The sequence below is a fragment of the Chanos chanos genome, chromosome 16 (assembly GCF_902362185.1).
Source record: "Chanos chanos chromosome 16, fChaCha1.1, whole genome shotgun sequence".
In the NCBI taxonomy this organism is placed as follows: Eukaryota; Metazoa; Chordata; class Actinopteri; order Gonorynchiformes; family Chanidae; genus Chanos; species Chanos chanos.
The window spans coordinates 12,150,321-12,164,113 of NC_044510.1; the positions used below are offsets into that span (position 1 = coordinate 12,150,321).

Here is a 13,793-nt window from a genome sequence, read left to right on the forward strand (position 1 = left end):
GGTGCAACAACGTTGAAGAAGTACGGATAAACCAGTTAAACACATTTAATGTAACTGCTATCTAAAATTACATATTACAGAGAATTTAGCTGACGTTTACTTTGAATGTAGTCATAGACACTGGTATCGTAATACCTAGCACACACAAAGAAAACAGAAAATAATAATAATAATAATATATTCACACGACCTTTCCGAGACCAACTTTTCACTCATTACATATTAAATAGTAATGTAACTGACTAGAAGCTGTGTGGGCGGGGAAACTTTTTATTCAATTTAAAGGGTGGGCTAAATGCAAATTAGAAGAAAGCTTCTGATCATTGACGTACTATCAGACCACGGCTTCTAGGGTGACTTGATTGGTCAATAGTGCCTGGTCTCATGACAACAAAAGTCTTAGGTCGACCAATCGGACACTAAAGTGGTTGACAGGCACTGTTTGTAAATTACGTCATGGGTGGAAAACAAGATGGCCGTCCTTAATTCGGAAATGGGTTTCACCGCACAGAAACCTGCCTCTCTGAGGCAATAAAGAATTGTGTATGAACCTGAAGTAATTTGAAACGTTTCGGTCTTAAGAAAAGAGGACTACAGGAGTCATATTACGTTTTTTATAACCAGTAATTCCCGGTGGGAAGCCGGGCGGAGCCACGTACGAAATAGAGAATGGACGGAGGGGAATACATATCGACAATGGAAAACATGGACCCGACGTTGTCAGAGCTCGGAGATGAATTTACTCTTGGTGACATCGATGGTAAGACCGAAATACGGTTATTCGAGCGATTGGCAGATACTGCTCAGTTCCTCCGTGTGTATGTTTGAGATTTGGATTAGTTGAAAAGCACATTTGACCTATTTCCGCGCTGACATCGCTTAACGTTAATTCCGGGATTTATGTGTCAACTTTGCTTTAATTGGGCTTGCTGTAGTCCGAGTCTTGTCAAGTCTCTTATACACCTACAAATGTTGGAAAACATAATCTGAAGTGTACAGCAATGTATTATTCAGAAGGGAAACTGCAGTGTCCCCGATTTTGCACAACTTATTTTAATCAAACTAGAAAATAAATACATTTGTATTTACCTCGTAGGAACGTTTAGCGGCGCAATGGGATCTTATTCTGTTAATGTGTCATATAACGAACAGACCAATGTATGAGTTTGTAATCGCTAAATTACCCCACTGTAATTTAAATACATCCCTTTAACTTTGATTACTTCGTGTAAGATACTCATTACGAAACATTGTCAGGGTATTGTTTATTTTATACCAGGCTCCGAATTTTGTGTTTTGTTTGTGAAGTTCAACAGTTTCAACTGTTTCGACTTCCTTAGTGTGACAGATTTGTTTGGAATTGACAGCGTGGTGTTGAACTCAACTTTGACTTTCCACATTCCCGTTGTGATCCTCTGATGATGATTCAGTCAGATTACAAACTGACTAATCCTATTTTGCGCCCGTCAACGTACCCATTACAAATTCCGGGCATCCTTGTTGTTCTTCTGAGGTGATGGCCTCACCAAAATGCAGCCTTTGTGCATTTGGAAAGAAAAGCAAAAAACATTTGGTCAGGACCACAGTATGCATGGTTCAACAAAACCGATATCATCTCTACCCCTTTTCTTATCCAAACACCAGCGTTCCGCTCCTGGCAATGAGTGAAAGGACAGGGGGCTTTGAGGGCACAGAATTGTTTAGTGGAAATCCCACTGGATTCCAATTAGAACGGACTTTCATTGAATGGTGCTGCATTGATTTGTTCCCAGGGTGGAAAAAAAAGCAGTTGGAAAAAATAAGGGCAGGGAAGACACCAGTCGAACCTGCAACCTGAGTCAGGTTTCGGTTTACTTTGGGGTGTGTGCAATTTAGAGAGATTTTCATGTTTATCTGAATAGGGAGTGAGTTGCTTTTCGATGCACGGTGGTAGAATGTGCACGCGTATCCTCTTTGCATGCGGTAATTCTCAATGCTAATTTAAGTTCACGCTAAGCGCACGCGTTTGCCGACTGAGTGGAAGATAAATCAATCTTTATTGTGGTTTACAATCAGCTCGGTCCATCCAGGGGGTTGATATTGTGAGACCTTTGGCTGGTCTCTGGAAAAATTACCCGCGGATTTTTCAGCTCCTCATCTCGCAAAGCTTCTAGAACCCTGTCTTCTAACTCACTCTCAGTGATTGTTTGATGGTTATATAACAGCATTTTCACGGTTCCAGGCGGCCCCCACCCTCTCCAAGTGACAGACAGTTTCATCCTTTTGTACATGTGTTCAGTCTGCTCCCCTCTAGTCAGCTTTGTGCAGAGCCCATAAAAGCAAGCACCCCCCCCCCTCCCCAAACGCCATGAAGCATTGTGTTCCACTCCAGGAGCACCTCACTGTAAAGGCCAGCCGTTTTATCCACGAGCGATGGCCGTCTGTCTCACTTAGGAATGATGGTTTCAAAGTTCTTTAATCCTTCTTAAAGCTTTTAACTGGTCTAGCATGTATGACCATCTCTGAGTGCATGTCAGGTTGTTTTTCCAAATTAAGCTTCTAAGAGTTTTCTAAATTGGTTATTTTCAAATGAATCTCGGAGGGTGGGGGGTATGGGGGGGGCATGTTTAGCTACAAATGTCGTGTATACAGATTGCTCTGTGCTGAAGTGGCTTTTAGGGATAGATGCACACTGAAGGTAAATGACGGATTTGAGCAGCCGTGTCCAAACGTGTTGTGTAAGGGCCGTGGTTTCCTCATGTTTTTAGTCTGTCAGCTCTTCACAGTGCTGGGACAAATGGATTCATCTTAGAGTCCGTTCACCTTGTTTTTCAAACACTAAAACTCCGAAAGTATTTCCTACAAACACCTGCGGAGACTTATCTTTACTCTCCAGGAACAGGGCAAGCGGTGTCGTTTTTCTTTCTTTCTGTCTTTCTTTCTGTCTTTCTCCCCCCCCCCCCCCCCCCCCCCCATGTCGTGGTTAACCTCTGCTCTAGAAGCATGCGAGTGAGGAGACTGCCAAAGTCTCTCGCTGAGTTCAAGGTTACAAACATCTGCTCAAGGCTGCTGTCGTCGTTATCGCAGGTCGCACTGACACACATCCTTCACCTCTTACCTTCCTTGATCGGTACCAAACCGATTCCTCCTCCCGCAGAACCTCTGCAAGGGGCAGGCATTCTCTCTGGCACCTGCCCCGGTCGACCCCCCCCGATCGAGGTCCCGACGGATACCTGAACGCTCATAGCCCAGAAAGTCTGTGAGAGAACAAACGTATATCGGAACGTGACCACTGAGAAATGATTCGCTTCGCTCCCCCGCCTCAGAATACTTTTTCATTTCCCAGCAGAGACTGTGAAGCGTTTTTGTGAGACTAACTCTAGTGATGCGGCGCAGGCGAATAAGGCCGCGCATTCGCCAGAGGCCGTTGAGTTAGCGGTAGGTTTGGAAGTCCCCCTGTTTTGATGTTACTGCGTGTTGAAAAAAATGTTGAAGTGAAACCATTTATGATAAGAATATAAAAAAAAAACAGCATCCTTGGGAAAAGTTTAGAAATTCATTTTTGTTTGAAAAAAAAAAAAAAGAAAAAAAAAAACTCTACCCTTGATCAATTTGATACTAACTGATTGAGATGCTCTGTTGATGTGAATTGTACCGCACGTAAGACTGGAAGTCGGCTATTCCTTGTCTCGCTCCTTGGACGCTCACAGTTTTCTCGCGCGTTTTCGATCTGTCCTTGTCCTCAAACACACCAGTTGCAGCTGATGGGGGGGGGGCTTGATGATTGGCCGGCTGGTTGATTCAGGTGCCTTGGAGCAGGGAGCGATCTAAAATGCTTAGGGGTTGTGAGTTTCCAGGAACAGGATTGAGTAACTCTGTAACGCGTCAACATGTCCCCAACTGAACGTCTCACATCCACACGCTCATAGTATGTGGTCTTATTTTGACATCCTCTGACCGTCTACGAATTGGCAAACGAACCCATAAACAAAACACGCTCTGGTTTTGGCTGGCCCTCCATCGGTGGCGTGAGCTGGGTGGTTGTGGAACTTGTTTTGCTGTGATCAGAAAAAAAAAGAATTCGAATTTCGAATTCATGAACTGAAGATACTCCTGATAACTGAAATTTTGACAAATAATGATGAAGAGGCAGTGTCCCTGTTGTAATGTTTTTAGGGTCTATATAGACTCTTAGATGGTGTGTTTAGGGAGTTTTAAAAATGATTTGTTGTTCTTTGCTTTGGAAGGATTACATGCTTACTACATAGAGAGAGAGACAGAAAGAGAGAGAGAGAGTAGCATTCATACCTTTTAGTGGGATTACATAATTTTCCAATTCATCATTTTGAATTTTTCAGTGACATACAGGGTTGCTCTAACAGTCACACACTCTTTCCATGACTCTTTATCACTTGATCTTGGTGTTGTCGACACACCCAAGAAGTGCACTCGCTTTACTCTACTGAACCTCTCCTCACACACGGTCTACAGTCAGTTTTTTCACAACATTCGCTGTTTTCCCTCAGTTAAAAGCTGGTCAATAGTGGACTTTCCACTTACACTGCTGGGCTCTCTCTCTCTCTCTCGTGTCTGTCTTTGTCAGACAGCCAGAACAGTAGTAGGCAGTGCCGTCACAAGGCCATCTGATAAAGCAGCCCATCCTCTCGCTGTTTTTGTTAACGTTAGTGTGGTGAGCGAGGTCATATCTCGGAGGCCAAAGTGGTAAATTTCTCCTCATCTCTCTCCCCGTGGCCTCGCTACGATGACCTCCGGCGTCTTCAAGGCTAAAGAGAGTTAATCATCTCCCATCGGTCTGCGTCGTCTGTCTCGATCGATCGCGACAGCAAAAAATTAAACCGGACGGTGAAGATGAGGCACCGATCGAAGAGCCGGTGGAAGATCCAGGTTCCCGAGCAGCCGTTGGGCTACGTCCCACTGAATCTTACAAACCCTTTCTGTCAGAATGTTCCAGGCTAAGGATGAGAGATTGGAACAATATAGACAGTTAATGAAAAAAATGGATCAATTTTTTTTTTTTTTTTGGTCCTTCTCATCTCACACCTGCTTGTTAAGGGGTTTAGACCCGGGGCTCTGCGGTGCAGCTTAGTGACCGAACGGTTTTTTGCGCAGCAGTGAGGGTAAGGAACGTAGTAAACAGAAGGTTGTTGTTTTGAGCGTTAAAGCATTAAAGAGTCACGAGCCACATGCCCTTGAAGCGGACGCTGAAGGTCAAGGTTTGCTCTGACAGGGTCAATGACCGCACATCGCCCCAGGTTCGAACGCCGGCCGAACAAACAAACGTGTAACATTACGTCTGCATGCAGCGCTTTTGCGAATTTTTTCTGAATCAGATTGAACGGGAGGGTCATGAAAGCATCGCTCATTGTTTTCTATCATCAGCCTTCCATTGTGTCCGAACACAACAGTAAGACTTGGATCATCGCCCAGTGGTGCGTACAGTCATACTGTAAAAGAACGACATTGACAGACGTGGTGAATCATTTAGAGGGAATGTGTCCGGGGTGGTTTTTTTTTTTGTAATCAATATATTGGTTTTTTAGATAAGCTTATCGGGAGGAGACCTCAAGGCTGCGCTGTGACAGTTGTGAAGAGGTGTGCACTGTATTGTTCTGCTGCAGTGCGTGTGACGCGAATCGCTGATAATTGATTTTGATTGTTTGATCGGTTAATTGTTTTATGTAACTCATAAATCTTTATTTAACTTGGAAGATAAGCTAACTGTCTGTAAGGTCGTGTCGTGTCCTTAACCACGATCACCGTTTACCGATATTTATATTTATGTAAACACTGGTTTATCAGCAGCGCTTCTCAAATTGTTCTCTTTTTTCTCTCTCTCTCTCTCTTTCTCTCTCTGTCTGTCTGCAGAGATGCTTCAGTTTGTCAGTAACCAGGTCGGGGATTTCCCTGACCTGTTTGAGGACCAACTGGGTTCTGGATCCATGCAGAATGGGACGGGCGGGTCACACCGCCAAGCCCAGTCCACCCAGACCTGCTCTCAGACCCCGCAGACGACGGCCCCGGGAACCGTGTTCCAAAACGGCAGCGTACCCCTGACCCCCGCGCCCGCCCTCCCGCTCACCCCCCCGCACACGCCGGTCCAAACGACCGCCGCCGGCCAGCAGCAGCAGCAGCAGCAGCAGGTCCGCACCCCCCCTCTCCTCCAGCCCAGGCCGCAGGTCCAGGTCCAGGCCCAGACCATCCCGGTCCAAACGCAGGCCCTCACCGTGCAGACGCAGAGCTTCCCCATGCAGACGCTGGCCGTGCAGACGCACGGACAGACCCTCCCCATGCAGACGCAGGCGCAGCCGGCACAGACCGTCATGATCACCCCCGGGGCGACCCAGTCCCGATTCATCCAGAACCAGGTCATCTGCCACCAAGTCCCCACCACCGGGTTCCAAGGTCCGTGTTTCTCCTTTTTGTGCTCGTGTCTTTGGTTTCTGCATAGTATGTAGTGAAACTTTTTTAACTGTTTTGAACGTTAGAACCAAAACCTTAAAGAATGAAATATATTTATGGGTTTATTTGTTTTTTTTCCAAACAAAGAGAGTGGTAATGTATGTATAATATATCAAAATTTGCATTTTAAAAATATATACTATTGTTTAACACTATAATATTATTGAACCCATTTATTTTATATTGTATCATATAGCACTATACTATTATATACATGTCATACATAGGATCAAAGTAGGTCAAATCATATCAGATGACACCCAGACGGTAATGACATGCTAATTATATGTTAATAACAGGTGCATGATGTTTAATTTATGCATCACTCCACTTCTGCGTCTTCCTCCCCCTGTAGTTCTGCAGCCTCAGGTGCAGAGCATTGTGACATCACCACAGGTCCAGCCAATGACAATCCAGCACCAGCGTGTGCTAACCCCAGCAGGGCAGACCATCCAGACGCTGTCCACAGCGCCCACTGCTGTTCACACCGTCTCACAGCAAGTCCAACAGGTTCCTGTGAGCACCGAATCTGTTCCTTATCTTACATAAGTAAAAACAGCCGCGTTGATCTGACCCTCTCTGTCCAGTATTTATGAAAAAATAATGCCGATAGTTACCAGAGCCTTGGCATGTGTAAGATCTGTAGTATTATTCAATGACTTTGACAAGTGTTTTAGACTAATCTTTGGCTATGCGCTTAGTCATTTTTCTACGGTTTTGTCACCTGTATGCCTTTGTGTTCTGTGTCAGACCAGTCGACTGTACCGTGTTTTGTACATGCCTCTAGTTCTGTCTCAGGAGTTTCTTGTTTGTTTGTTTGATTGTTTGTTTGTTTTGCTAAATTGAGTGTTCTGTGCGCATTCCAGGTTCTGGTGCATCAGCCTCAGATTCTGAAAACAGACTCGCTGGTTTTGACCACGCTGAAACCGGACGGCACTCAGGTTCTCTCCACCGTGCAGAACCCGACTGGCATCACCACCCTTACCACGCCCATCCAGACCACCGCCCTCCAGGTTCCTGTACGTCACCGCAGACACACAGCGCTGCCGGTCTGCCGCTGCCGAAACCACAGTCATTCAGTTCAACAGGATCAAGATTACAGGATTATTCATTAAACAACACATTACTGCTCCCGGCAGTAGCAATTACTATAATAACAGTTACCGGTAGATAAAGAAATAGAGAAAGAAATGATGGGTGTGTAATGTGATGAGATCAGAGTAAGGAAGTGGAGGAACATGTATCTTTTTTGTGTGTGTATGTGTGACTATGTGTGACTGTGTGTGTATGTGTATCTGACACATAATTGTGTGTGTGCGTGCGTGTGTGTGTGTGTTACTCTCTCCAGTCTCTTACCTGCCTTTCCCTCCTTTCAGACTCTGATGGGCAGCAACATTCTGACTACTGTGCCTGTCATGATGGGGGGTGGGGACAAGCTCCCAATCAAACAGCTCTCTTCAGGCACCACCCACGCAGTGGGCGGGGCCAGGACAGCCACGGAGCAGGGAGTGATGCAGGCCGGACAGGGAGGAGCGGTTAAGGAGGGCGAGAGGAGGACCACCCACAACATCATCGAAAAACGTTACCGTTCCTCCATCAATGACAAGATCTTGGAGCTCCGCGACCTCGTCATGGGCAACGACGCCAAGGTCAGGACCCTTGCATCCTGGGAAATGTAGTCTAAATTGTGCAACTGTTCATGGAAGAAAAAAAAATTGGCTCAGTGTAGTAGTAACACAACCACTACTACAACTACTGCTGATGCTACTACCACTAATTATTAATGTTGTTGTTATTGTTGTTGTTGTTGTTGTTGTTAAGGCAACAGTATTGATTATTATCTAGTTTCATGCGTATTGGGACATGAGGCTGATTAAACAGTTCAGGTAGAAGGTTCTGGAGGTTCTGCGTTTCTGTAGTCAGTCTCTCTGTCTTTTGTACAGATGCATAAATCCGGAGTCTTGCGTAAGGCCATCGATTACATCAAGTACCTGCAGCAGGTCAACCACAAACTGAGGCAGGAGAACCTGGCTCTCAAAATGGCCAACCAGAAAAACAGTAAGTTCAAGGGTCAGATGTGTAGCTAAAGCCTTTGGGCCTTTTTCTTTTAAAAAAAGATTCTCTAAAGGATTTAAACGAGCGATTTGACACGCCGTTAAACCAGCGTCTGTGAATCATGACGTTCAGCTGACAGATTTTAGAATGAAGTAACTATGGAGACATATCTGTCAGCACAGAGGACTTAAATCTCTCTCCCTCTTCCTCTCCCCTTCTCTCTCTCTCTCCGTCTCTCTCTCTCTCCCAGAATCGTCAATCTGTCTGCCGGACGACGTGGAGATGAAGCCAGAGGTGGCCATAATATCACCTCCTCCGTCGGACTCTGGGTCCAATTCTCCGCCCCAGTTCTCCCCGTTTGGCGTAGACTCGGAACCTGGCAGCCCTCTACTGGACCACGAACAGGTACAACCACTTTCTCAGTAACATGCATCCACTCACCAGACTCACACTACAGTGGTCAAGCCTTTTACTGACACATATCTGCTAATACATATATAGCCGTAGATACATTTGGACTCACATCTGGGGTTATATCTGCTCTGTCTCTCTTCTGGAGGGAAAAAATGACAAACATGGCGGTTTATATAATAAGTGTAATAATACTGTAATAATATTTGTTGCTTTGAACTGAAATTGAGTTCGCCCCGCTGAGAGAGTGTTGAATGAAAATTTTCGTTTCCGTCTCATCTTTCACTGGCAGTCGTAGTTAAAACCGAAAGAAGAGATTAAGATTGGACGGTAGTTATCACTGTGTGGTCTCGTTTTTTTTTTTTTTTAGAGATGCCGGTGAGAGTTTAGAGGAACGTTTGACGTCTTGGCTGTTTTAATCGGTTAAAAACCGATCGAGTTAAAATTCTCATCATTCTAAAAGCCCCTTTTCCCCTTTTTCTGGCCACGTGAGGTCCTCAGTCTTTTGTTTTGTGCCTATCACATGTTTAGTTCTCATTACTGATGTATTGTTCTCACCTGTGTCTTGTTTAGTCTGTCTGTTTAAGCCCTTTTAGTTTTCCTTGGTTCTTGGTTCAGTCTTGAGTCGTCACTCTCGTGCAGTTTCTCTGACCAAGCCTTTTCCGAAAACTCCCGACGCGCCTGTAACACCCCTAGGTTTTACTACCCACCGAGCCGGCAGGTCAGCCAAACTGTCTTTGAAATCTAAAGGCGGACGTAGGCTATATGTTTTATGATTCATGATCGCTGGCGCCCCAGCTCCACCATAGTACAACAGTCAAAACAGTATCTCAAACACAATGGAGCTAGCTGTAGACCTCGGGAGGAGGACAAACATCAAAGCCCCGGGTCATATCTCTGACCCGCCCATAACCCTGACAGGCTCCTTCAGATTCCTCGACACCTACGTCAGTAACACTCTGAAATGGGACATCAACACCAACCACATCATCAGAAAGGCCCAACAAAGACCGTGTTTCCTCAGACAACTCTCTCTCTTTCTTTTTACACTGGAACTGAGCGACCATGCCGTACCAGAACAATTACAGCCAACACTGTCGCATGGCAATAATAAAGTATCTATCTATCTATTAAAGCCTTTCTCTCTCTCTTCACTCTCTTTCAGCTGAAGAGCGAGCCTGATTCGCCCACCAACGTGGGAGTGATGGACCGTTCGCGTCTTCTCCTCTGCGCTCTGACGTTCTTCTGTTTGTCTCTGAACCCTCTGCCCTCTCTGCTGGGCTCTGATGTCAGGACTGGGCCGGGTTTGGCCACGGGCGAACACCTGCCCGCACGATCCCTCTTTGGCCTGCCCAGCCAAACCCAAAACTTCGGTGAGCCCTCGTTTTATCGAAACTATCAAACGAACACCTGTGCCTGTAGACGATCCAGTCCGTCGATTCACTGTATTTACTGATTCGATCCATCATTTTTTCTCTCTCTCTCTCTCTCTCTCTCTCTCTCTGTGCGACAGCGTCGTGGCTGTGGTGTCTGTTGCCGTGGGTTACCGTGTGGGTGTTGAGTGGGGTCGGGGCGGTGTGGGGGTGCGTGAGGGTGCTCTACCTGTGGGAGCCCGTCACGCCTCTCCACTCGCCCAAATCCGTGGCCTTCTGGAGACAACGCAAGCAGGCCGACCTGCACCTGTACAGGGTGAGTGTCCACGCCCGAGGCCTGTGCTACACTCAGCTGTCATCTCTCCTGTGATAATGATATGGCTACTCCACAAGGCAGCCGTCAAGTTGTAACTCTCTCTCTCTTTCATCGCTATCTCCCATTTTCTCTCTCTCTCTCTCTCAGGGTGACTATGCCGCTGCGGTGGCCAGTTTAGAAAACTGCCTGTCCATCTTATCCAGAGCCCTGCCCACTTCCGGTTTAGACCTCGCCTGCTCCCTTTCCTGGAACCTTGTTCGATACTGCCTGCATAGCCCCACCCCTCTGGGTTGGCTGGTTCGTCAGGTTGGGGGAAGACACAAGGGGGAGGAGTCTCAGACGAGCTCCCGAGATGCGGCGTTGGTCTACCATAGGCTCAGCCAGCTGCAGCTCACGGGTGACTGGTTTATTCATTCTTCCTGATCTGTGATCAGAATTAGTTCCATAACCACGCATTAACCCAGCACAGACCAAGCTGATTTCTAATCAGTAATTCACTGCATCTCAGGGCTACATAGAGACTGACAGTGACTTTAAATGTGTTAATAGCTTCATAACTGGAAGCTTGTGATCTTACAACAAGTAACATCTTTAAATGTATTAGATTAATTGATGTTCTGATCAGAGGACATTGTTAAGGCACCTGATGTAATGCTTCAGCGTCATACCTAAGTCACATAATTACATTAGCAGATCACAGTCAAGTGTCTAGTGAAATTTAACACTGAGAATGACTGGTTTCTGTGTACGTGTGTGTGTTTGTGTGTGTGTGTGTGTGTGTTTGTACGTGTGTGTGTGTGTGTGTGTGTGTGTGTGTGTGTGTAGGTAAAGTGTCAGAGCGTAGCAGTGTGTGGAGTCTGTCTCTGTCTCTGAGTGCGGTGAATCTGAGTGAAAGTGCCCAGGGCAAAATGCCCCCTGCCCAGCTGCCCCACATCTACGCCACAGCTGCCATCGCCCTCAGGACCACGCTGGGCCACCACCTCACCTGTCTGCCCGTGAGTCTCTCACACACACACACACACATACACATACACATACCACCATCGCCCTCAGGACCACGCTGGGCCACCACCTCACCTGTCTGCCTGTGAGTCTCTCACACACACACGCTCATACACCTACTGCCATCATCCTCAGAGAAACACCATTAGAGTAACGCAGTCTCTCTCTCTCTCTGTGTCTGTCTTTGTCTCTCTCTCTCTCTCTCTCTCCCTCTCTCTCTCTGTCTCTCTCTCAGGGCTACCTGCTGAGCTGTGCCGAGACTGTGGCCGGTCAGTCAGACTGTCGGCCTCTCCCAGACGGTCTTCGCTGGCTCTTCACGCCATTGGGCAGACAGTTTTTCCTCAGCTGTGATTGGTCGGTGACGTCTGAGAACAAAGAGGGCGTGTACACGTCCCAGCGAGACGAAGGTAAAAGTATATCCAGAGGGGTTTTAAAGCATGTGTGTGTGTGTGTGTGTGTGTGTGTGTGTGCGTGTATGTGTGTGTGCGTGCGCGTGCAGGAACGCTTGTACCTGACTGTTACATAAGAACCAGCTGGTTGCTTAAAAATTACTGATAACTTTTAAAAACATTTCTAGTAATACAATTAGTCAGAGTAATCAGTTCATTGTGATATATACACACACACCCACAATCCCACATCCACTCCTCTCACTTTGTTTTGCACTTGCCTTATCCCAATTTTTAAGCAATGATGTTGTTTAACTCTCTCTCTCTCCCTCTCTCTCGCTCTGTCTCTCTCTCTCCCTCACACTCTCTCTCTCTCTCTCGCTCTGTCTCTCTCCCTCCCTCTCTCTCTCTCTCTCTCTAGCTGATCCTGTGGCTCAGTTACATAGGTGTTTCTGTGAGAAGCTCCTGGAGAGAGCTGTGCACTGTCTCATACAGCCTCACACGGAGACCGAGACGAGCAAACGCAAAGATGACTCAGGGTGAGAACTGCAGGACACACACACACACTCTCTCTCACATTCACAGCGTATGTTTACACACACACACTCACTCACTCACACTCACATGCATACGCGACCTAACACTCGCTTCTGTTACCTCCAACAGCTTCATCACTGCATGTATGCCCATCTGTAACTCTTTGACTCTCTCTCACACACACACACACACACACAGTCACATTCAGCTCCCACTGTGAAGCCTTCATGTCAAACGTGGCAAGTAATCCGTAACACATATAGAGGCTCTCCTTTTCTCTCCCCCCCACAGGGAGTTCTCGAGCGCGCTGGAGTTTCTCCAGCTGTTGAACAGCTGTACGGAGGATAGCCCCGCCCCCTCTCCACCCTTCCCTGCCCCACCCAATCACACCACCACGGCAGGTACGCGCCCACCCCATAACTCATTCTCACATGCTTGTGCGAAGAGCTCGTCAGACCGACGCCCTCTGCCAGATATAACGTCCTTACACGTTATTTAAACTTATTATTTGTAAATCTGTACGTAGGCGTCAAAATCTGATAGCTTTGTTCCTTCATCTTACGTCACTAAGCACCTATATCCCTATTAAACACCCACACTGTGCTCTTTGCATTTCTCTTAAATTCATTAAATCATCAACGGTTGATCTAAATGACTGTCATTTAAGAACATAGATTGATAAGTTGTACTGCATGTGCTTTTTTTTTTTTTTTCCTTCTTTCTTGTGCCCCTGTCTTGCCCAGTGGGAGACCCTGTGTGTCGCTGGTGGGCATTAGTGCTTAAGGCAGCTGTCCACTGGCTGCAAGGCGATGATGCGTCTGTGAGGTCACTCTTAGCAGAAGCCGAGCGCATGCCCAGAGCACTTCACACACTTGAGTGAGTATATACTCTGTGTGTGTGTGTGTGTGTTTTCCAGCTGAGAAGTTTGGCCTATCTGTCATGTGTGTATTCACATACGTGTGTGTGTGTGTGTGTGTGTGTGTGTTTCAGCCACCCATTGCCGAAGTCTGTGCAGCAGCTGTGTAAGGCGGTTCAGATGAGTCTGTGTGTGCAGAAAGGAGACGGAGCCCTTGTGTGTCTGACTCACTGTGAGAGAGCCAGTGCCTATCTCAGAGCCAGCATCTCTGTCTCTGTGACACACACCAACCCCTGGCTAAACAAGGTACACACACACACACACCAACCCCTGGCTAAACAAGGTACACACACACACCAACCCCTGGCTAAACAAGGTACACGCACACACACACT

At 46.7% G+C, this 13,793-nt stretch overlaps 1 protein-coding gene across 1 annotated transcript in view; it reads left to right on the forward strand.

The window, feature by feature from the left end:
* The first annotated feature begins 469 nt into the window (after positions 1–469).
* srebf2 (sterol regulatory element binding transcription factor 2) overlaps positions 470–13,793 on the forward strand; it is a 17,666-nt gene continuing 4,342 nt past the window's right edge. The window contains exons 1-16 of the mRNA XM_030794047.1: positions 470–760; positions 5,866–6,402; positions 6,815–6,975; positions 7,326–7,478; positions 7,836–8,108; positions 8,403–8,517; positions 8,765–8,919; positions 10,091–10,298; positions 10,439–10,614; positions 10,762–11,011; positions 11,440–11,609; positions 11,852–12,023; positions 12,427–12,544; positions 12,834–12,943; positions 13,286–13,418; positions 13,533–13,704. Coding sequence (XP_030649907.1) covers positions 670–760; positions 5,866–6,402; positions 6,815–6,975; positions 7,326–7,478; positions 7,836–8,108; positions 8,403–8,517; positions 8,765–8,919; positions 10,091–10,298; positions 10,439–10,614; positions 10,762–11,011; positions 11,440–11,609; positions 11,852–12,023; positions 12,427–12,544; positions 12,834–12,943; positions 13,286–13,418; positions 13,533–13,704 — 2,994 coding nt within the window. The 5' untranslated portion in view covers positions 470–669. The remainder of the gene's footprint in view (positions 761–5,865; positions 6,403–6,814; positions 6,976–7,325; positions 7,479–7,835; positions 8,109–8,402; positions 8,518–8,764; positions 8,920–10,090; positions 10,299–10,438; positions 10,615–10,761; positions 11,012–11,439; positions 11,610–11,851; positions 12,024–12,426; positions 12,545–12,833; positions 12,944–13,285; positions 13,419–13,532; positions 13,705–13,793) is intronic.